General features: G+C 40.0%; 2 protein-coding genes across 4 annotated transcripts in view; one reads left to right on the forward strand and one right to left on the reverse strand.

The window, feature by feature from the left end:
- afap1l2 (actin filament associated protein 1-like 2) overlaps positions 1-10,321 on the reverse strand; it is a 36,535-nt gene extending 26,214 nt beyond the window's left edge. For both annotated transcript variants that reach the window (XM_083933230.1, XM_083933229.1), the window contains exon 1: positions 10,051-10,321. In XM_083933230.1, the coding sequence (XP_083789356.1) occupies positions 10,051-10,066 (16 nt within the window). In that variant the 5' untranslated portion in view covers positions 10,067-10,321. The remainder of the gene's footprint in view (positions 1-10,050) is intronic.
- A 7,357-nt stretch (positions 10,322-17,678) lies between these two features.
- Positions 17,679-22,927, forward strand: part of atrnl1b (attractin-like 1b) — a 65,217-nt gene continuing 59,968 nt past the window's right edge. For both annotated transcript variants that reach the window (XM_083932739.1, XM_083932740.1), the window contains exons 1-2: positions 17,679-18,748; positions 22,691-22,774. In XM_083932739.1, coding sequence (XP_083788865.1) covers positions 18,498-18,748; positions 22,691-22,774 — 335 coding nt within the window. In that variant the 5' untranslated portion in view covers positions 17,679-18,497. The remainder of the gene's footprint in view (positions 18,749-22,690; positions 22,775-22,927) is intronic.

Consider the following 22,927-nt stretch of genomic DNA (forward strand, 5'->3'; position numbering starts at 1 on the left):
AACTGAAATAAGCTCTAAAACCAGGGAGCAAGACAAAAAATAGGTAACCATTCAAATCATTTCTGAATGAGAGCTTTTCAATCAAATTTCTCCTTGTTAAATGTAACAAATTTGGTGAACAAGCGGGTTTTTCAGGATCCTGACAGCATTTCTTCTCCTGAGAGGCTTGAGGTCCTGCATGAACACTGGCGGCCGGGCCACATCTTCCCAGAGACGAGTGTAAGCATTTCATTTTAATAAATTAACGAGACAGGCATGGCCTCTCATTTCGATCAGACTGCTTCACGGTTAAAATGGGGATGCTGATGTACTTTTACATAATCTGACAAGAATTTTATCAGGTTTCCCTCCAACTGTAGTATGTTCCATGACAGCAAGAAGTTTTTAGTCAGTGATAATAAGTTGAGTGAATGGAATCATGCTTCAGCCCTAACAGGAGTCAGAGATTTCTCTTGTGCACAGTTTAGTTTTGAACTGGTGACTTGGGACATCACAATGACAATGTTACATCAGAAGCATGTTCTAAACCCTTAACTCGTCATCCAAGCTCTTTAAATAGCAAGAACATCCTTTATTATCAGTTTATTTTTTTTAATGTGTGACTGGTACTTTCTCATTTCTGAAATCCAACTGTTTAAATTTTCATGCTTCATCTTTAAATCATCTCCCTCCATCTGGCTTCCTTTCAAAGCAACTCCTACCCATTCATGCTCCAGGAAATATTCGGTTTTTCACTGATGTAATATTTGTGCAGCTTTCGAGCATGTTTATGTCTTTGATCAATGGTAAAAAAAAAAGTCATATTTTTCTTACAGTGTTTTTCTCATATCCAGATTTAGCAAATCCAAAATGATGTTATATATGTCTCGCTATCGGAAGGCTTACCTAATATTAATCTGCAAACAATGCTGATTGTGTACTGGCAACCAACAAACCAAACACCTACTTGTTTAACAAGATTAAATAATGGAAGGACATTAAATCAGACTCCACTGGCTTAGCTAACCCCAAAACCATCTTTCTCTTTCCTTAGCAAGCATTTTCTAAACTCATAAAACTTGTTTACAACACAGCTATATCACCATTACTCATGATAGAGAATAACTGGCAGTTGAGTACATGAGTTCATCTGTTTGGCACCTCGGTTGAGCAGCTGCCCCAGTATCCTCTACAGAGAAGACAGCTGGTTTAGGCAATTGTGCTTTGATTGTAATTTAGATTTGCAAACATGCTCAGCAATATTATTTTTCTACTAGACCCAGTGTCAGACACAACAAGCTCAAGATTTTACCATAAAACTGTCACAAATTTACTGCAAGATCAACAAACAATGTGCATGAGACGTCCAAAGGATAGAAATATTATTAACAATAAGCAACAACTAGTGTTAGTTTAAAATAAAAGATGTAGAGTAGATTATAATGGCTCATGACAAAAACATCTTAGTCTAGATAAATAAATAACCCAACAGTAATATAAGAAATAGGACAAACAATCCATTGTGTTGTACGGTTTTGTACCCATGGATACTGGGTACAACATTGACCCAATTGCTCGGATTTGTGTTTATTTAGTTGGTAAACTGTACGTGTCTGTCGCTTATTTGTAAGCAGATTTCATTAAAAGTTGAATTAAACAACAATTCATCAATCAAATCCATGCATACATAAAGAAGACACATTCTCATGAATAAGATAAGACACTTACATACTTCCATATTAAATGAAACCAATGTTTGGTAGATGTAGTAGACCAACGTTAGAACAAATGATACATAGCACCAAGCCTATATGGTGTCATCTTGTGACAATGGAAGAGCTACGACTCCACCTAAAAGGGAAGTGGTGTAAAGAAGGAGAATTGGAACCAGGGACTAAACACAACATTGCCATGTTTGGTTTATACACTAACAGATTCAAGTTGTTTCTGCTTTGGCAAACAGGAAATAAACTGACAGAAGCAGAGCAGATTTGTTTCTTATCATATGACTGATACACACCAAACTTCCAGGAGGGGAAAACACCTGATATTGATATTTGGGTCAGTTTTAATGCAATACTATTGGGAGAAGGATGATTGGTTTATTCCAGCCTGGCCTTGCTCCAGTGAGAGCCGCCAATAATTGGCTGATGGCAACGGCCGAATAAAGGCTAAAACACTTTGATTTGATTTGATTGGTGATCGCTATTGTCAGGCATTGGTCTGTCTCCCCGCTGTATGCTGGGTTCAGCTGTGGGGCAGGGCCTATGTGGACATGGCTGGATTAATCCAAGCTGTGTTTTGGTGTTATTGCCGTAGAAACCCTGAATAATAAAAAAAGCGGGTGTCAACTTGATGACTTCAGAGAAGGGGCCGCCTGTGTCTGATAGCACCACTGAAGGAACTTTGGAAAGTAGTGAACAAAATAACATAAGAGAGTAATAAAAGTGATAAAATATATTGAGTCAAGATGGTATTAAACATAATGAGTTAAAGCACGAGTCCCTTTCTCACAGCATTAAGTTAATCTTCCAGTGAGTTATAACATAAAGGTGGTATTGGTGTGTTCGTGGATGCAAATAAGAAAACATCTTCTCCATTTACCAGCCATTTAGGAAAAACAGCATCATTCACAGCAATATTCCTTATTCCTAATTTCTCACCCCTGAATCAAAGGGAGGACGCATAGAATATAAATCGAAGAAGGATGACGAAGATTTGTCTTAACTTGTCTTGTATTTGCAGTTATACATTACATACCATCTGAATATTAGCCAGGAGGAAAACTGTCTGATATTACCACGCAATATTGTCAGTTTACATTCTGGTTGCAAGAAGTATTTATATATATGTTTTTTTAAACAAAGAAATGTATTGATATGCAATAAATGTCTACTGTACGAATAGTAAGTCTAAAGCCCCTTTCACAAATGCAATGCAAAACTGAAAATATCTAAACATTACCCAGAGGAGCAGTATGTGAGAACGCAAATTGAGCCCACGTGGGAATAGAAATGCTCATTGTGCAGAGAATTCACAATGAGTGAGTGGGCGTGCTGATAGTTCTTTCATGCGCCTGGTGCGAAATCAGAAGAACATAAACATCTCAGGGTGAAAAACAGCTATGTGACCGCAGCGTAATCCGTGTCATGTCCTGTCTCCTGCACACTCTACCCATAGAGCGGAGGATTTCTAGTAAGCGAGAGCGCATCTGACAGACAATCTCCTTTGGATTGGAATTGAAATGGATACTTATATAGCTGCTTTCTAGTCTTTTGACTACTCAAGGCGCTTTCACACTACTTGTCACATTCACCCATTCACACAGACATTCACACAGATGGAAGTGGACATCTACATACCATCTAATCTAACCATTCACACCACATTCACCCACATTCACATTCACACACCCATGCACAGCGCGGGGTGCATTTCGGGGTTCAGCGTCTTGCCCAAGGACACTTCGACATGTGGACTGGGGGAGCTGGGGATCGAACCGCCAATCTCAGGAATGGAGGACGACCCACTCTACAACTGTAAACCTTGATATCACTGAGACAGCTCAGATCTAAAGACAGACTGGGAAGAAAAAGGGTGATGGGAAAGATAAATTGTGAGATGAATAAAGGTGAGAGTCAATAGTTGCAGATGGAAGAGGAGAAACTGAGGCACAGCCACGCATGTGTGCATGTTGTGTGCTGCATGTGTGAAAGGAAAACTTTAGGCTTTAGTGTGTTTCTGTGTTTTTAAACCACTGGGATGGGATCCGCCTAAGCCAACCTGAGTGAATTACAGCATGGTTTAACTCAATGATAGCATGTTTTTCTTCTAGTTATAAAACTAACTATGGATGGAAACCAGCAGCATAGACAGAGAGGAAACACAAACTCAAGAGTTGCAATTAACGAATCAATAATAACTAATTTTCTTACATTATACATAGGAAGAACTTTGGTATGGTAAAAATGTCAGATAAAGAATGAAAAATAAAATCTGTCAGTCCTTTAGTCACTTGACGTCAGAAAGGAGCTAATTTACTAGTGACATGAAGTGTTTTTTTACACTGTGGGAAAAATGTGATTTAGGAGGAGGTTGAGGTTGTCCAGTGGTTTGGTCATGGCCAAAGAGTCTGCAGAATCCACTGGATTTAATGCTGCAGTTGCACTACTCAACACGTCTTATTCAACACAAGTCAGTGGAATCAGTTGCTGTATATTTACAGTAATGAAAGAGAAACCTGCAGTCTTGTCATGGCAATTCATAATGAACTACTATATCACAGCCTATGTCTTAGCTGTTTTTAGTTTTTTGTTTGTTATTTCTTTTTTCACAGTGGCAAAAATATACTTGAGGCATGCCACTATGGCGCGATTAATTATTAACCATGTTTTGTCATTTTGATTAGAACAAAGAAGACAACATGACTAAACAGAAGCTCCAATGCCATATGAAGAAAAGGAAAGGGAATGGCTAAAAAACTGGAAACAAGAAAGACTAGAAAAAATCTGTGGGCAGCAAATGTTAAAACTCTAGCACTAGGTTCACTGGAGCAATTCATCCTCAGATTGAAGTGTTAACTGTCGTACATTTACAAATACTAAAGCTGTAAAGGAGTCACTTGTAAAGCCTAGTTCCACTTTCTTTCTCCTCTTCCATCTGACCCAACTACAACTATTGACTCTCACCTTTATTCATCTCACGCTTTATCTTTCCCATCACCCTTTCTTTTTCCCAGTCTGTCTTTAGATCTGAGCTGTCTCAGTGATATCAAGGTTTACAGCTTGGCCCTTGGAGAAATCCGGCAGTTGTATAGCTTAAACATGCTAATGGGCTCTTCAAATCCAAGTAAATCTTTGTTTTTGTATAGGAAAGTGCCCCGGTGCACTTGAGCAGCTTCATCTTGATTAGGATGCAGTGCTTGAGCTGAAGGTTCAACATTTTGACTTAGTCGATGATATGAAGTGTGTGTGTGTGTGTGTGTGTGTGTGTGCGTGTGTGTGTGTGCGCGTGTGTGAGTGCGAGAAAGACAGAGATTGTATAGAGAAAAGTCAAAGAGCAGAATGAAGATAAAGTTTGAAGGATCATTCAGATTTTAACTCATGATAGTATTTCTGTAGCCTTTTGCTGGCTTAGTTTAATGACAAATGTTGACAATGTTAGCAGTTATTATTATGACAGATTAAACAAGCAAGGCAGTTTGTATGACAGTTTTAATGTACTGGAATGTTAATAATGCTGGAAAAACACATCTTTAGGACAGCTGTTGGACACAAGCTGATAACTACTCTTAAATGATGTCAAATGGAGGAATAAAGGAAAAGTGAAAGTTTAAAATATCATCTCTTAAAGCTGGTCTAATATTATTATATCAACAATGGATCAAATGACTATAGTGTAGTGGTGACGAACCCACAGAGAAATATTGCAGTTTGCCAATGGCCAATGGCAGACAGACAACGTTATCAACTAGCGAGTGAACATAAAGCGTTTAGAAAAGAGTCAGATATTTCCCTAAGGAAATGGGTGCAAAGCAGGAAACAGAGCTATATGGAGAGTGAATATTGGAATTACATTTGCCAGGCAAATCATCATCTAATAAAGCTGATAGGGCAGTCTTCAGCTTTTTGTGCTCCCAAGTGGCCAAGACGTCAATTAATGCAGGTTTAAAGACAGTTTTACCTTAAACAAGTTAATATTCAAATAGCATTACAGGTCCGATATTATCAAAAGTGAGATTGTGTCTTTTTTTTAATTAAAAAGCGGCCGAGGTGCTATATAAATGATATAAATACTGTGAAAGTATCAAAACTCTCAATCCACAGAGAAATTCACACGACCCGTCTTCATAAACTGTGCCTTTAAACAAGCTGTGGGGACTTCTGTACGGTTGTGATGTCACAACTATACCTAGGTAGAAAGTGCTTCTAAAGTGCTGCTATCGTCAGAGTAATAATGTTTTTTTGAACATCAAAGCATGTAAACATGTTCTAGTAGGAACCCAGAGTATAAACCTGAAAATTAGCCTAGTTTTCCTAAAACACACAACTGTATAACTCTTTCTCTCCCATTGTTTTTTCTCACAAACACACGCAGAGATTAAAAAAGCACTGGGCCATGATGCAGAGGAGGCTCTGTGTGGTTCCACCTCTTCCTCTGAATGCAGCACCCCACCCTGCCTACATCATTCCTTCAATCTTCATCTCTCCTCCATCCCACTACCAGTCAAAGGCATCCTTCTAGATACTCTGCAGTGTGTGGGGTGTACATGCATTTTACATACCATGCAGATTCACGTTTAAGAAAAAGTGAAACTTTATAAGGCTCCACGGTCTTGGCTTGATGAAGAAAGAAAGAAAGCGTCATGCTAGAAACAGCTGCTGACAAATAAAAACTAACCAGCAATGTCGCCTCAGTCACCCACATTAAAGCTTCTCTGCTTAGTTATTATTCCACAGATAAATGGCCAGGACAGGAGGGCTGCAGGGAGAGTAGGAACTAGTGAGTGTGCACATGTGTGTGATTACAAGAGAGTAAGCTCCTGTTCTAACTCCTTCAAAAGAGTACCTGGTGAGAAAAAAACACACAATACAGGTCTGATCCAGAGCTCCTGTATCCAATAAACAAAGACACGTTTGATGTGTTGTAAATGAACAGGAGCGAGACCCAGAGGGCGAAAAGGGCCCAACTCACATGGAGCACTGCACTGCCACGGATCAGGAAGACCGTCTTTCTTTTCATCATTTTTATAGCCCAGTCCAGCTTCCTGAATTACCCGCACTCCACTCACTCCCCGTTGGCAAGCACAGCCCATGACACACACACACACACGCATGCACACACGCAAGCACGCACGCACGCATGCACGCACGCACACACACACACACACACACACACACACACACACACACACACACACACACACACTCAAAGCAGGAGACCCCATGCCAGCCCCTGATGGCCTACAGCCTGCCTCTGCTGAGTTTATAGAAGGTCAAACCCACTAAACCCACTGACTCTGTCACATTGTCACACCGAAAAACACTTTTGAAACTCAAATTTTCTACAGATATCACTGAAACTGCAAAATTTATCTTGACTGAGAGTCATTTTCATAGACATGTAGTTCACAGACTGCTATTAAAACAGCAGCTCTAAAAGTGCTGCCAGTACTGGGATACACATGTTAATAGAAGTGGAAATAACTCTTGCTACAAGTGGTTTTTGACACTACATCAAGTAATACAGTGTACACAAACATTTTATGGTTCAAAACCATAAACCATAAAAGCAGTGCTGCTGATGGTTGAAAGCTGCATTTGAACTGTATTTTGTTCAAGAAGCTTTCTGAATCCAAACCTTCCTGCCACAGCGGCAGCAAAGGGACCATGATCACAGACCCCATCGCTGCTTTTCTGGGTGAAACCCAGCTGCAAAGAACGTACAGTCAGCACAGTGCACTCAAGATGCTTTACCCAGAAACTGATGGGATCCATAATAACATGGAAAGCAAAACAAGCAAGGGCATGAGGTGGAAAGCACTGACTGACAAGGAAACAAAGATAATAAATACTGGTGAGGATCTTTCAAAAATATTACAAAATAATAAACAAACATTTCCATTCCCTATATGAGGATAGTAAGGACAATTATACTTTCAATTATTTCTATACACTTGTATTTTCTTTAGGTAATGTTTCTTTAACAGGCTATATCATTTAAAAAATGGTGACCAATGAGCCAATAACTGCAAAAACAAATATGCTCATCTCTTTTCTGCTGACGTACGTCCTCTACTGTAACAATGATTCTCAAACATGTCCCATCACAGCCCAAAGGTCGTTGAAACCAAACACAGCTCCAGTTGGTTTTTCTAATTTGATCCTCAGCTCTGGCAGAAGGTGTGAGAATCAGTGACATGAGCTGCTTAAAGATGTTGCTCTGAAATGAAACCTGCATGAGTCAGGTTTGAGAAACACTGAGCATATCCAAGATACTAAACAATGCCTTGCCTTGTCATTGGCCTTGGTGAATTTTCCAAAATTCCCCTTCACTGCACCTCCTCCTCCACTGGCTGCCTGTGTCTTAGTATCTAATTCAGTGTCCTGGTGCTAATGCTGCCGCATCCATCCGCCTGCCCTCAGCTCTCCCTTTACAAAGTTTACATCCTCATTACTCATTACTCTCCCCCCTACATGCCCTGAAAAATGTTTTATGACCACTTTAAGAATCAAAATACAGCATCATGCTGTATAGGATGTGTCTTCCTACTTGTTTTTGTTCCAACAAACAAAAGTGTTTGAGGTACAGTCAAGTGAACAATGTAGCTCACCTGGTGGACAATCAATGCAGTCTAAAAAAGTCTGAAACATGACATTACTGAATGTTACATCACTCCCCTACATTTCGTCCCAATTCACGTATGCTGAAATATCGCAAGTGATTAGGGCTGCAACCTTTCATTATTATAATAGTTTAAAGGTCCTATAATGTAAAAAATTTGATTTCCATGTCTTTTTTTTTGATTATCAAACAGGTAAAGGTGTACATTTAAGTGTATATAAATGATGTGTAAGTATCTCAATCCTCAAGCTCAATCCAAAGAGAAAAGCACACATGCATAAACTGGACTTCTGTACAGTTGTGATGTCACACCGGCTGCAATGACGGGGCAGAGACGCAGAGAGCACGGACACAGAAGAACTCTGACCAATCAGACTGTACTTTTTTTAGAGACGGGTGCTAAAACGGAACATTTCAGACTATGGGTGGATACAGGTATATTCAGACAGACAGGATGAGAAAGATAATGTGTTTTATGAAAATGTGCAAGTAAAAACCTAAAATATGATCCTGAAAGTTGGCCTTTTTCCCCTTTAATCTAAAAATTAAGAAAATAATGGAGCGTGCCGATCACGATTCCCCAGACACAAAGGTATTCAAATTTACAATAATAAAAAACAGCTGCACATCTTCTCATTTGGCTTTTTTTTTTTGCTTAAAATGACTCAAACAAGCAGATTAATTTCTTGTCAACCATCTGATCAATTTATCCACTTATTGAGTCAGCTCTACAAGTGATGAACAGTTGAATTAGGAGTGTGGGAGTAAAAAGACTGGGTCTTCTCGTCAGCTTCAGAGTTTGAATGCTGCACAATTTCAAAATGCGGTGATCCGAATCCTGTTCAACTTGTCTCTCATTGTTTTCAGTCCAACAAGCCTCTTCAACCAGTTGCCTCACCCAGACCAGTGATGCATAGTGGGTTTACGGTCCGCATGTCATGTTTCTCCAGGTCCAAAGATGAACATCCCCTCTAACCTCTGTGTTGTTTGCTTTAGATGTTTATGACAGCAAGGAGGCGAGGTGCACTGCATGGCTAATCATTACTACTTTCTAACTCTTTGTTTATGTCAATCAGGAAGTATTAAATGGCCTTGCTCATCCCTCATGGACAAATAGCCACAGGAATGTGAGGAATGCTGTGAGAACAATGTTGCTGCTATGGGAATTCATCAGCCGCCACAGTGTAAACTATTTTATAGAGCCCACTTGGATGGCGAGGCGGTCAGGGATAAGCCACTCATCATCATATTCTTGGTGACACAGGGTGCATTCAACTCTGACTCTGAGGACTCATGGCCCAAAGGCAGCTTACTGGATTGACAAGACTGAGGAATTTTAATCATCAGTATTGGTGGCAGGTGACCGATACCCAAGCCAATGCGTGAAACAGTGTGTCCTTACAGCATTGACCAACCACAACTGCAAGCAACATGTCATAAGATGTAGATGCTTTTATATTTACATGGTGGCAACCCAAACTTTTAATAAATAAATAAATAAATAGCCAAAACATCACATTAAGTGTCTTTCTCGCTGGTTCTGGCAACATGTAAATGACAAAATGTCATATTTTGGTGTATTTGTCTAAAAACAAATCACCATAAAGTGTTGCCAAAGAGTTGTGAAGCAGCATAAAGATGCATTGTCAGCGATGACATGGAGACAGAGAAGTCAGCAGCTCATGTTATAGACACAAAGTTGTTTTTCTTTTGTAATCCTCCTCTTACCTTTGTGCTTCTCCATTCCCTCGCTGTTTCAGCTTCTTATCTCTCGCTGTTCTCCTCTCATAAAATCAAAACAATCCCCCAAAAAGTTTGCAGATAAGTTTCTGAGTGATGGGACGGCGAAATCCAGCGGAATGCAGCCTGACGCTCCCGTTTTTCAACAATACACGCTGACTGACTGACTTACTGACTGACTGACTGGGTTTAGACACACTGAGACTTGACGGAACAACAGCGCTCTCCTCGTCTTCCTAATCTTGTTTTGCCGCACCTCCTCCCGTAACGCAGCATCCACACTGCGGCTCCGTTTCTCCTGCGAAGTATCGGGACCTCCAGGTGTCACTCAGGGGCTACCATGTGTCCCATAATAAAGGGAAGGGGAAAAAAGAGTTTCACATTTCAGGAAGACGTTGTCACAGTAAGAGGATCGTGGGCGTCATTCTACTTTTGTGATCATCTAATAAGGGTTAGATTTGGTTTGTGTCCTGCTATAAAACCCCAAATCTTGGTTCTCAAATAAACACATAAGATCTTTGCCCGATGAGACAGAAGAAGTGCTTGACTCCTGTCAGAGGTGTGGGTTCATTTTGCATTAAAAAAAAAAGTCAGCCATAACACAGTAAATCTACAAGTTGCCAGATCAGAAACAGAATAAAATGGTGTCTGAGAGCAGAACTCTGATCTGACATGGTATAGGCTATCGACATGACGCTATTACCAAGATGCAGATTGCTTAAAAACACTGGGGCAACAAATACCGTGCTTTACTTTTGCGCAACATAAAAGTGAAGTTTCCTTCTCGAATAACCACGCACCTCTGTGGGAGAACTGTAACCGGGCGGAGGCATGAGAGGAATGTCACGCAGAGTAACGCAACATGATGCAGAAGAAGATTGAAACGCACGACGTGCATGCGAGTGCTTTGCGTAATAAAGCATCCACTTGGCTGAAGGTTTTATTTTGAAACGTAGGCTAAAGGGCGCAGGCGCGATCGAGGCGATTATGTGGATGAGTAGCAAAAGAAAACTCACTCGAGTCACGGTTAGTTACTATTGCACCAGTCACACCCAAGATAAACCAAAGCTAAACATGAAGGCAGGTGGTAGTCTTGTGATGTCATCTGATGCTGGTTAATGATGCACAGACATGATGGAGAAGCCAGGGTCCCCTTCATGTGATGTGATTGATCATACCATGTATGAGTTTTTTACATTAAAGGTCCTATATTCTGCTATTTTTTTCAGATTCGTATTTATATTTTGGGTTCCTACTACAACATGTTTACATGCTTTAATGTTCAAAAAACACATTGTTTTTCTCATGCTGTCTGTCTGAATGTACCTGTATTCAGCCTCTGTCTGAAACACTCCGTTTTAGCACCTGTCTCTTTAAGACCCTGCTCCCAAAAAAGCCCCGTCTGCTCTGATTGGTCAGTGTTTTCGAGTGTTCCACGTCTTCGCTCTCGGCATCTCTGTGCCGTCATTGTAGCTGACTTTAACAGCACTGTAGCAGCACTCTATACCTATTTATAGTATAGTTGTGACATCACAAACCTCTAGATGGCTCTTTTGAAGGCATTTCTCTATGGATTGAGCATTTTGATACCTTCACAGTATTTATACAGCACCTTGACCTGCCTTACAAACAAAATCAAAAAGAAAAGACATGGGAATCTCACCTTTTATAACATGGGACCTTTAAAACCTGCCATTGCAATGTAATATATCACTATAATATACTTGATATATTAAATGAGCCATACCATGTAGCCTTCATTACCTTTGTGCATTTAACAAAAGGCAATAATAATAATGATAATAACAATAATACAAAGTGCTGACTGTTATTCAGAACCAGGGACAAAAGATTTAAGAGAGGTTTCTGTTTGTCCTACAACAAACAGAAACCATTCATCAGTAGTCTTATACTGTACAACCCTGTGGCTTTAGTAATCATAATATTCAATATTAAGTCAATTTGAGACTTAATTGGTAGCCAGTGAAGCCGATAATGGAAGCTTACTTAGTTCACGTAATCTAAATCAGTGGCACTGTAAGATAACTAGAGAGAGCAATAATAGACCTCCATTCAGCAGGGATTTTGTTGAATGCACTTTAAGTGTAAGTGTTTCAGCTAAATGTAACACTCCACAGGTGTATCTTAAGTATGGTATACTGCCTTAAAATGGTGGAAGAGCTAGTTTTCATTCTGAACAACTGTCTAGCGTTTGTGTCTCCATTTATTGTAACAAAGGCTGATACCATTCAATACAGCTGGGCTTTTTCCAAAGCCAAGAATTAACTTCCTGGATCAATATTTTGTTTAAGTTGTCATGCACAAATGCAAAAGAAAATTTGCAGTCAAACAAATCTTTTCACCCTCTTCTAGCGCAGCAAAAATGTACAGTAATTATTCAGTTCTTAGCCTTGAAGCTGTGCTGAATCTCCGTTCAAACTTCACGGGTCAGTCAACGGGTGATGTCACAGTGTTTCTAAACTTTATCGTATAGCCTTGAGCGAATGGTGAAAGTGTGAATGTGAGTCAGGCGTGATGGCTCAGCATGAATTGAATACAAGGGTGGTCTTTCTTTGTCTGTCTGTCCACAGCAAAAGTCTTCATAATGCAGCAGGGGAATTCCTGTTGTGCAGCAGACCTTTGGTAGCCTCTGGCTGTACGGGTGGTTTCAGGTCTTGAACGTTCAGATTCGAATGATTCTCAGGTAATCATGCTTGCCCGTGTGGGTGTGTGTGTGTGAGAGGTATGTGTGTGTAAGTGTGGAACAAGGCCGCTAATAGTTTGTGAGTGGGTCAGACACACTTGAACTTTACAAGACTACATTTCTGAGTCAAAGGTGCAACCGTGGAGTGGGCTTCTCTCCTCTGCTGCTGATTGGAGCAAAAAGAGCATTCCTCAGCTGTGAATCAGAGGACAAAGATCACTGACTCAACTCCAAATTAGCACTGGACCCTCTTTGATTCCGGGGCCTTTCCCATGTTTGCACACACATATACACAGACACATAATGCACCACCGACCCCTGAAAAGAGACCCCCCGTTTATTTTGGTATTTTCATCTAATCTCGTCTAAACCCTGCAACCCCCTCTAACTGTTTCGTCTGGGAATTTCCAAAGAAAGTTGAATCCACTGAATCTGCTCCTCCCTGTTGTTTTAAGAACATTTAGACCAAGAATGCAGAGGGCACTGGCTTCAGACACACTACACCTTGTAAAGATGGTGCTTGTTTCCCTGCACCACAGAGGTGTGTGCACCTGACTAAACGCAGAGAGGCTCCCCCGTAGCTTAAGTAGAAGAGTGTTAAGTCATAGTGCCATAATATTGTTTTTAGTTCATATGTGCTCAGGTTCACGGTAACCTCTGTAGAAAATAAACACAGGTTCTTCAGATTTCAAAGTGTGTGCGGATGAGTCATGTGTGGGCTGTGAAAATGTTGAGGTCATATTTTTTTGTAACAGCTTTAATCTTCCCTGCCAGGTAGCCTGTACTCCTCACAGTCATGTCTTAAAGGAAACACATCATGCTCATTTTTGTACTTGTATTTTGGATTTCTCCTTAAACATTCAATTCAATTCAATTCAAAATTTTTATTTGTCCTGGGGGGCAATTCAGGGCACACAGAGCAGCAAATAACGACAGTGCAACTATACAAAAACATTTTAACCTAACACACGAATAAAGTGTAAGAGAAAAGTAAGTGTCAGGACGTTAGTGTGTTAGTACAGTTTAGAATAAGTGTCAGGATGTTAGTGTGTTAGTACAGTTTAGAATAAGTGTCAGGATGTTAGTGTGTTAGTACAGGTTAGAATAAGTGTCAGGATGTTAGTGTGTTAGTACAGGTAGAGCAAGTGTCAGGATGTTAGTGTGTTAGTACAGGTTAGATACGGAGAACATCGTCGGCGTGAGATGTAGAGAGACATGCGTGTATCAGATGTAAGCAGACATGTGAACAGGTGTATAAGATGTAAACATGCAGTAGACTGTTGAAACAGGTATGAACAGAACTGTAGTGCAGAAAAGATATAAGTGGACAGTGATCGGATATAAGTGGACAGTGATCGGATTCAGATGAACATGATACATGCTTTGACGTTAGAAAAAAAGGTTAAAGCATGCTGTCTGAATATACCTGAATTCACCCTCTGTCTGAAATGCTCCATTCGAGTGCCTTCCTCTATAAGCCCCACTCCCGAAAAAAAAAAACCCAGTCTGCTCTGGTTGGTCATCATTTCCAGGTCTTCTGCATCCACGCTCTCAGTGTCTCTGCACCGCAATTGCAGCCAGAGAATGACTGTAAAAGCACTATAACTACACTTTCTACCCTTATAGTATAGTTGTGGCATAATATAATATATATATAGATACTTTCACAGTATTTATATAGCACCTCTGCCTGCTTTATAATTTGAAGGCTGCCAGCTATGAAACAGAAAAAGTCTGTACATCCCAGTAAGATCCCCATGTGTGACATGATAAAACATGACTCTGTGTGTCAGCCCTAACAGTTGTTCCATTAGTTGTTGGGACTGTGTCTGCAATCCAGCACCAGCATGTATTTCTGGATTGTCTTAAGTTTATGGAGATACTGGTTTAAATTGAATTTCTCTTCTTCCCCTCAGCTTTTCCTTTGATTTCGCTTGATCCCTCTCTTATGAGACTTATATGTCAATAGACCATTTAGTTTATATAATTTTGAAATTAAAAATGAAATAAAAATTCCTTCTCGTATAAAAAAAACTGCTGTTAGATGGATATTCATGACAAGAATTGGTGTCATGGTGGAATTGAAGACAGAGGAGTGGTTACAGTCACAGGCCTTTTGCTGAGAACACATTTTGACGCTGTATAAACAATCAAATCAACAATGGCTTAATTCCATTTAGCTGATTCAGTTTCAGGGTCCTTGTTTTGTAAATGCTGGCTCACTGTCACATTGTCACAGCTTACTGGAAAACATAAATATAACAGAACCACTGCTAATGTTATTAGTAACAGCTGTTCTTTCACTGTGACTATGAAAACTGTGGCCATCTGAACAAAAACTTTGGGATGCTCTGTTCCTCCAGCACCAGACCATAAAGCTGTGGTTCCGGGTGAAGTCTGCACCCCACTGTCTTACATTTGTGGACCCATACATGTATGTCGGTGTGCAACATTGCCACCTTCAGGTGTAGATGTAAAAGTGTGGACAGCACAATTAATATTTTCAACTAACCAAAAATAATAAACAAAGTTAATGTGACATTCTTGCATACTTAAAGTTAATGATGACTTTTCTGTCATAGTGAGTACAAACATTATCATCTTATCATTTCAGCATTTTCATTCCCAAGACTACTCTAGGCTCCATCTGCCATTGAATCTGTATGATAGACAAAGATATTTCTCTTAGTCCTGCTGCTTCATACAACTCCACCAAAGCCCCGACCCGTCGGAGTCCTCAGCTGGCACCACCCTGACAAGCCTCATCTCAAACAAAGATAAGTGCTCTCTCAGAGTATACGTGCTGCATCTGATGTGAAGGTACACTGACAATAGGGCCTCCTCGAACACATGAATGATAAGAGACTTGATTAAAAAGCGCCTGTCCCTCCTTGACCTTGTCACTGAATTTTCTCCCAATCATTAGTGTCAGTTATTGAAATTCCCGGCGATGTGCCAGGACCTCAAGTAAGATACGAACATCATTTTAACATAAAAACTGACATGTAAATTGCATGCTCTTCAAATTTAGACTCAGAAGTTCCGCCTCTCTGCTTTGATTAATTTCAGCGTGGCAATTGTATCAGGGAACATTATCCCTTGGGCTCCCAACCACAAGTCAACCTGACTATTTTGTGACATTATCCCAGCTTTTACCATCCTCACTAAAGACTGCATCTGTCCTCACAGTCACCTCCCTGGTTACAGTGAGCCAAGAATACAAAATGGATGAATATAAGATAGACAGATGTTTATTTTAACAAACACATCACATTGACTTATTTCACTGAATAGCATCATTTGTGTGTGTGTTGTTGTTTGTTTTGTGGTTGACTAAATGCTTGCATGCTTTTGACCCCCAACTGCACAGAAAACACATATATATAATATTTACATATACATATTTGCAATGTGTTGTTTAATATGTTGAATATTCACAATATACCACCCACTAATCATTTTCATATATTGTTAAACTGATGTGAATTTAACAATCGAGGTTACTTGAGTTTTGCATCAGTTTCGTTGATTTGGACAGGCTGAAATCAAACTTACTGTATAGCCTAAAATGAACAATGGAAATGAATGTGCAAGGAGAGGAAAAAACTTGAAATCTGATATTGTTTACGTGTACCTGAATAAAATTAAATGATATATATGAAACCCAAAATGATTACACGGATGTAAAACAATCTAATTCTAAAATGTTATCTGTACAACTTTAAGGGAGGTGTAACCAAACAAGAAAAAACAGTATAAAGTAATTAGTGCTGTATCTTAATTACAAACTGGCCTCTTCTTGTGAGATAATCCGTGGTGGAATGTACCAAAATACAATTACACAGTACTGTAGCCTACTTCAGTGCAATTTTAAGGTACATACTTTACTTGAGTATTTCCATTTCCTGTTACTTCATACTTCTACGCCACTACTTTTTGGAAGAAACGATTGAAGTTTTTACTCCACTACATTTATTCGACAACATTAGTTACCTTACAGATTCAGATTATAATACAACATATAATTAACTAATAAAAGATGATATGGGGCCTATTATTAAAGATTAAGCTACCAAGCAGAATATAATTAAAATGAGCTCCAGGCTACTTTTACCGGCTGCAACATTAAAGTGATGAATAGGTCTGCATTAATGCATCACGAATTATAATCCAATACTATTATATGTAGTATTTATTTTAAATGGGCCATTCTGCATAATGAATACTTTCTTTTAGTTCTTTAAGTTTTGAATGCAGGACATGTAGTGGGGCGGTAGTATCTCAGTCCACAGGTGACTTGGCTGGGAACCGTAGGGTCGCTGGTTCAAGTCCCTGTGAGGACCATGAATGGAATGTGGACTGGTGGCTGGAGAGGTGCCAGTTCATCTCCTGGGCACTGCCGAGGTGCTGTTGAGCAATGCCCCCTCTCTAACATCTCTCCATTGGTTGCATGTATATAAGTCCTGTCTGTATATGTGTGTATTTCGGGCCTGTGTGTGTATCATGATTAATAATAAGAGTTAAAAAAATCAATTTCCCCGTGCGGGATAAATAAAGTAATTTTTCTTCTTCTTTAAGTTTTGAATGCAGGACTTGTAGTAAACATTTCTATACTGTGGTATTGCTACTTTTACTTGAGCAAAATATCTTATATATCGGATATTTTACATTTCAAGGTCAAAGGACAAGGACAAAATGTCGCTCCGTGGTTTTATGAGTGTATTTGGAAATCGACCTTAAAAAAAAACTTACGACACATCCAGCTTTTAAATGCCGCATATAATAGTTTGGCGTTTTTTGGACACTGTACCTTTAAGTAAAACCCGTTTCCGATACGCATGCGCAGCTTGTGTTTAGTTTTCTCCAACCTGATGAACTGTCTGCTGTCGCTGCGCTAGCAAACCCATCGCTGCCAGTTTCTTGTCATGTTTTGAGAGCAACAGCGGTGCTTTTTTCCAACTGGGATACAAGAAGACACCACCACACACTACTGGAAACGAGGTCTACGTTTGAAGGTGCTGAAATTTCCGTGGGAATTAGACCACTAGGACCAACAACAGTTCAAAGTATTTTGCTAAATGCCCCCCTAGTCGGCGAGAATAGCTTTTCCAGTCCCCCAACATCACACCACATCCATGTTGACTGCGGCAGCCTTCGCAGCACTGGGTCCGGGGCTAGAAACACCGCAACCCCTTTGTTCTTCTGTGGCAAAGAAACGGCTACTTTGCACCGGTTTGTGGAAGGACCGTCGCATGTTACAATGTTACATCCCTGTTTCAGTCTGAAGGATTGTTTACGCGTTAAAATGGCTGCTGAAATAAGGGCATTTGGAAGAGAGTGAATCAATGCAGTAACGTTACATTACCGAGCAAGAGGCCAAACTGCAAATAAGCTACACAGGCTAACAAATCATGTGTTATATACTCACAGTATTCACGAGTTAGCTGCTTAATTGGCTTTTTTTGGTAGGTTCTTCCAACAGGAGGTAGTGAAGGGAATTCCTCCCACTTCAAATCTATGCATACGGTTAAACAAGGAGCCTTTAAAAACACTAACGTAACATCTACTTAACCACTGGCTTTGCAGTCTGAATCCGAGTATGCCTAACACTCAAGGAATATGCAGGACTTGCTTGTTATAATTGAAACAGCCTGAGTAGCCGAGGCTTTCTCCCAAAGCAGACCTAAAGGCCACGGTCTTTTACTCGGCTTGGTCGACCCTGGCAAAAAAAATGGATGCTGGGGGGAAATGTAAGACTGAACTCTTTCTTTTTGGACCCAAACTAGCCACCCACAGCGATCTGCGGGGCATCAACAGATACTTGGTGGTCTATGTTTTGTTTTACTTTGTGCTGTTCACTCACGCCTCCCCGGCGAAACCGTGTGACAAGAATTGTCTCTCTGGAAAATGTATCAACGGATCCTGCATCTGTGATCGAGGATGGGTTGGAGACCAGTGCCAGCATTGCCAAGGGAGGTTCAAGTAAGTGGCCATGCACATATTTTCATCTCTGTTTTCCATCAAACAGCTGTGTCAGTAGAGCAAACTGACCTGTGTGCACCCAGGTTTTTAGGAGATGAGTTGCAGCTATAATGAAAAGCATTTATTATGATCTGGAAACAAGTCGACCGCAATTAATAGTAGGGCAAATATGAAGACACAAATGGCAATGAAGTGGCTGAATTATTAACAGTACCAGCAGTATTTGAAAAACTGTAAATAGCTTGAATATGCAATGCAGCATTAAAACCAAAAACAGAACGCATTATATGAAAACACAGCAGGGGTGATGTACGTCCATGTACTTGGAGGTTAAAACTTACATCAGATCTCATTGTCTTGTAGTAAAGTCAGTTGATTTGTAATATGTGACTGATATTCTATGTATTTGGGTTAAAAACTAACAAAGTTTTAATCATGGGGAACCCCAAAGCAATTTCAGTCAAATGCAACTGGACTTGGTTATTTGTCTAGGAAGACGTTTCACCTCTCATCCAAGAGGCTTCATCAGTTCGTGTACGCATCTGACCAGGATGGGACTGCTTTTGACTGAAATTGCTTTGGGGATAACGATGACCTGGACAAATGAGAACATTCACAGGCTTAATCATGGGGAACCAAATTCATTATTTTTGTGTGATTTCAGTAATTCATTTCAACCCATTTAATTTAGCGATTATTTCCTTGATTGATCATTTGGCCTATAAAATGTAATTTACAAAACTACAAGATATTTAGTTTAGTATCACAAAAGGCAAATAAACTCAGCAAATCTTTGCTGTTAAGAGAGTGGAACAACATTTGGTATTTTTGTTTCAAAGTTGTAAACATTTACTCAAAAAGATTTCGATTTAGCTGAAATTACAAATTGATTGATCGTGTCGTGACAGTTTCTCCTGTGCCTGTCGCCTCTCTCAGTCCTTCAGTAGGTGGTTGTGAAATATCTGTGGAGATATAGGCATGTATTACCTACTTGCCTTTTATTGATGAGTAAAGGAATGAGGGCCATTATCCTGGACAATCCAATCTGTATTTGAGCATGGAACAGAAAACCAAGACTAACTGTAACTGCTATGTTGACATACAGCCTGGTGCATCTACATTGATTCCAGAAAAACCCTTAAAGAACTAAATTCCTGTAGCTTTTGTCAGAAAAATGAGTGGCTTTGAGGAAACATCTGCAACTTATTTTGCATCTGCCTTGCAGCCTATATGGTGACGGTGTCTATTGTTCCTAAATTGGAAGAATATGGCTGTTCATCAGCACAGGTAAATGCCATGTCGACCATCCTATAGGTGCAGAGAGTTGTGGTTTGTATGCACATAGGTAGTAGTTAGGAAAAGACACAGAAATAATGGCAAGTGAGAGAAGAATAAACATTTTCCTTCTATATAATAATAATCTTGAGTGTGAGTCTTGAGGTGCACTCCGCTACAGAGTTGCTTTGATCACAGTAATTACCATTGCTCCTAAAGTGTCTGAGGTTTTGTATGGGTTGTTATCAGGCAGGTTGTCAGGAAACAACCTCGCCATCACCTAGAGACAAGCCACTGAAATGTGAGAATTTAACGTTTTGCTTCTATGTTGGACCATTGTTAATACATAAGCAGTTGCTCAATCATTGCTGCATAAACAAATTGTGACTTCCCTTCATAATAAGTGTGAAATCCTATATCGAAAGTTTAAGTCTGCATCGCAGATTAATTTTCTTGTTTACAATGCGTCATTTTAAATGGAGAATGATGTAACGTCACAGTGGCGTTGACGGCAGGAACACACAGTCTTGGAACGTTTAGAGACAGACTCTTGCACAGGATAGTATTTCCTTGGGAAGTCCACAGGGCTGCATGAAAAATTCATCATTCTTGGATGTCTACACCGCCCTAACTCATTGCTGGTTACATGTTACTGGGTGTTTATCACAAGTGTTTGCCTTTTTCAATAGACTTTACATAAACACTCTCAATCTGTAGATACACCTCAAACATAGCTATTATGATACATGCTTTTGCGATGTGAGCAGTCAACAAAAACAAAATGTTATTTGGGGAAATGTTTTTTGAAGATTCGTGTCACGATCATGTCATATGCATACCATTGCATCTTTATGAGATTATAACCCATCTTTAGGCCATTATCTTTTCAAAACCTCCGAACTGTAATCGTATATCATGCAATGCATCTAAAGCAACTGTCAGGAACATAAAAAAGCACTACAGTTCAGTTCCTGTTACTCAGACCACCCACGAGAGCCCCCACTATTGTGAAGCTTTCAAATAAAGCAACAAGGGCTCTCAGTCTTTCAAGGACGGGCCTTTTTAAACTGGCAAATACTAATTTTGTGGATTGATAAAATATTTTTCCGAACTTTGACAAATGAGTTTTATCAAAACCCAATCTGTTGTAAAACACAAAATACACCACCGAAAGTAGTTTTAGGTAAACTGTCTTAAATCATTGATCACACATTTTAAATGGTTACTGGGATATGTAAAACTCTAACTTCTTCTGATTCGATACAATAATAAATGTCCATTTAAAGTCATCTATCGTTGTGAGTGAAACATAACTGTGGGCTTTCACGCGAAGACTGCTTCGTTGAAAAGTGTCAGACTTGAGGCTTGTAGAAAAGAGCTTGGGAGCTGGAAGGTCGCCAGTTAAAGTCCCATGTACGGACCAAGTTTGGAGAGGGACAGGTAGCTGCAGAGGTGTCAGTTCACATCCTGGGCACTGCTGAGGTGCCGCTGAGCAAGGCATCACACCCCCAACGGCTCCGTGCGCTTTTCCACAGACAGCTCCCTCCCTCTGACATCCCTTCGTGTGTATTTCAGGCCTGTGTATGTAATTAAAACAGAGTGAAACAATTGAATTGATTGGGAAAGTATGTCTTCATCTTTGTAAAGAGGCAGATGGTTGAATGATTTAGTTGACAAGGAGTAACCCTGCTTTTTTTGGCTTCTTACTTTGGATCCTGAGAATTGAATTTAATGTCTGCCATTTGGATTTACAGTATTTATCAGTTACAGTAAGACTTGACACAGGACAAGAGAACCGCCTTGTAAAGATCTGGGTGTTTAACAAGGAATTGTTTTTTACACAACCCTCTTCTCAGTGCACTTTCAGATGCTGTTTATCATTATATCTTGATTTCTGTTACAAGTAATAGTGCTTCTGCCGGTTCTGAACTGTAAAATGCACCTAGAAAATCTTCATGATTTTCAACCGTTTTTGATCACTGCGTGCAATCTGACCCCTGATTGTGTGTCATGCTGCTGAAGGGCTGCTCCAGGGACATAAAAACCAGGAAAAGTGCAAGACATGTCTAAGGCTGAGTCTGAGGAGGATTTTAAAAGCCTAAGTGACATGCTTACTCCTTATTTTTCTGACACCAAGCTATGTTCAATTTATAGTAAATTAACTCATACTTGACTTGTACTCGTAGCGCTTTTCTAGTCTTCCGACCACTCAAGGCACTTTTACACCACTTGCCACATTCACGCGTTCACATACACATTAATGCGCTGATGGCAGAAACTGTCATGCAAGGTGGCGCCAGCTCATAAGATTGAACCATTCAGACGCACATTCACACAACGGTGGCACAGCCTTCGGGAGTAATTTGGAGTGAGTGGAGGTGGAGCTGAGGAGCCGGGGATCGAACAGTCAATCTTCCAATTAGTGGATTACCAGCTCCACCTAAAAGAATAGATTTCAAACAGTAATATACAGACATTTAGTTTTTTATTATGTATTTGATGTCTCAAAGAAGATCCTCAAAGGATCCGCAAAGATGCTCTTGTTTCCTCCTACATTTATAGCTTTAACTCAGAATACTACTTGTATTTCGGTCATTTGAGTTTCCGCATTCTGCATGAGGCATCATATTATTTCTGTGCTGAGTGTGCCGACTTCTGATCTTTCAGGTTGACGGAGCCCTCGGGATACCTCACTGATGGTCCAATCAACTACAAGTACAAAACAAAGTGCACCTGGCTCATTGAGGGCTAGTAAGTACTTTTGTAAATTTGTATCTTCTGTGTTTTATGAAGTGTACATTTGTTCCATACACAGTATAATGTAAAGCTGTGTCTAGCATTTTCAGTGTTTGTCTGTTGAGCTGGCATTGACGGCTACGTTTCATTCCTCAATCATCCAGAGAG

This window comes from Echiichthys vipera, assembly GCF_963691815.1.
Source record: "Echiichthys vipera genome assembly, chromosome: 18".
Taxonomy (NCBI): domain Eukaryota; kingdom Metazoa; phylum Chordata; class Actinopteri; order Perciformes; family Trachinidae; genus Echiichthys; species Echiichthys vipera.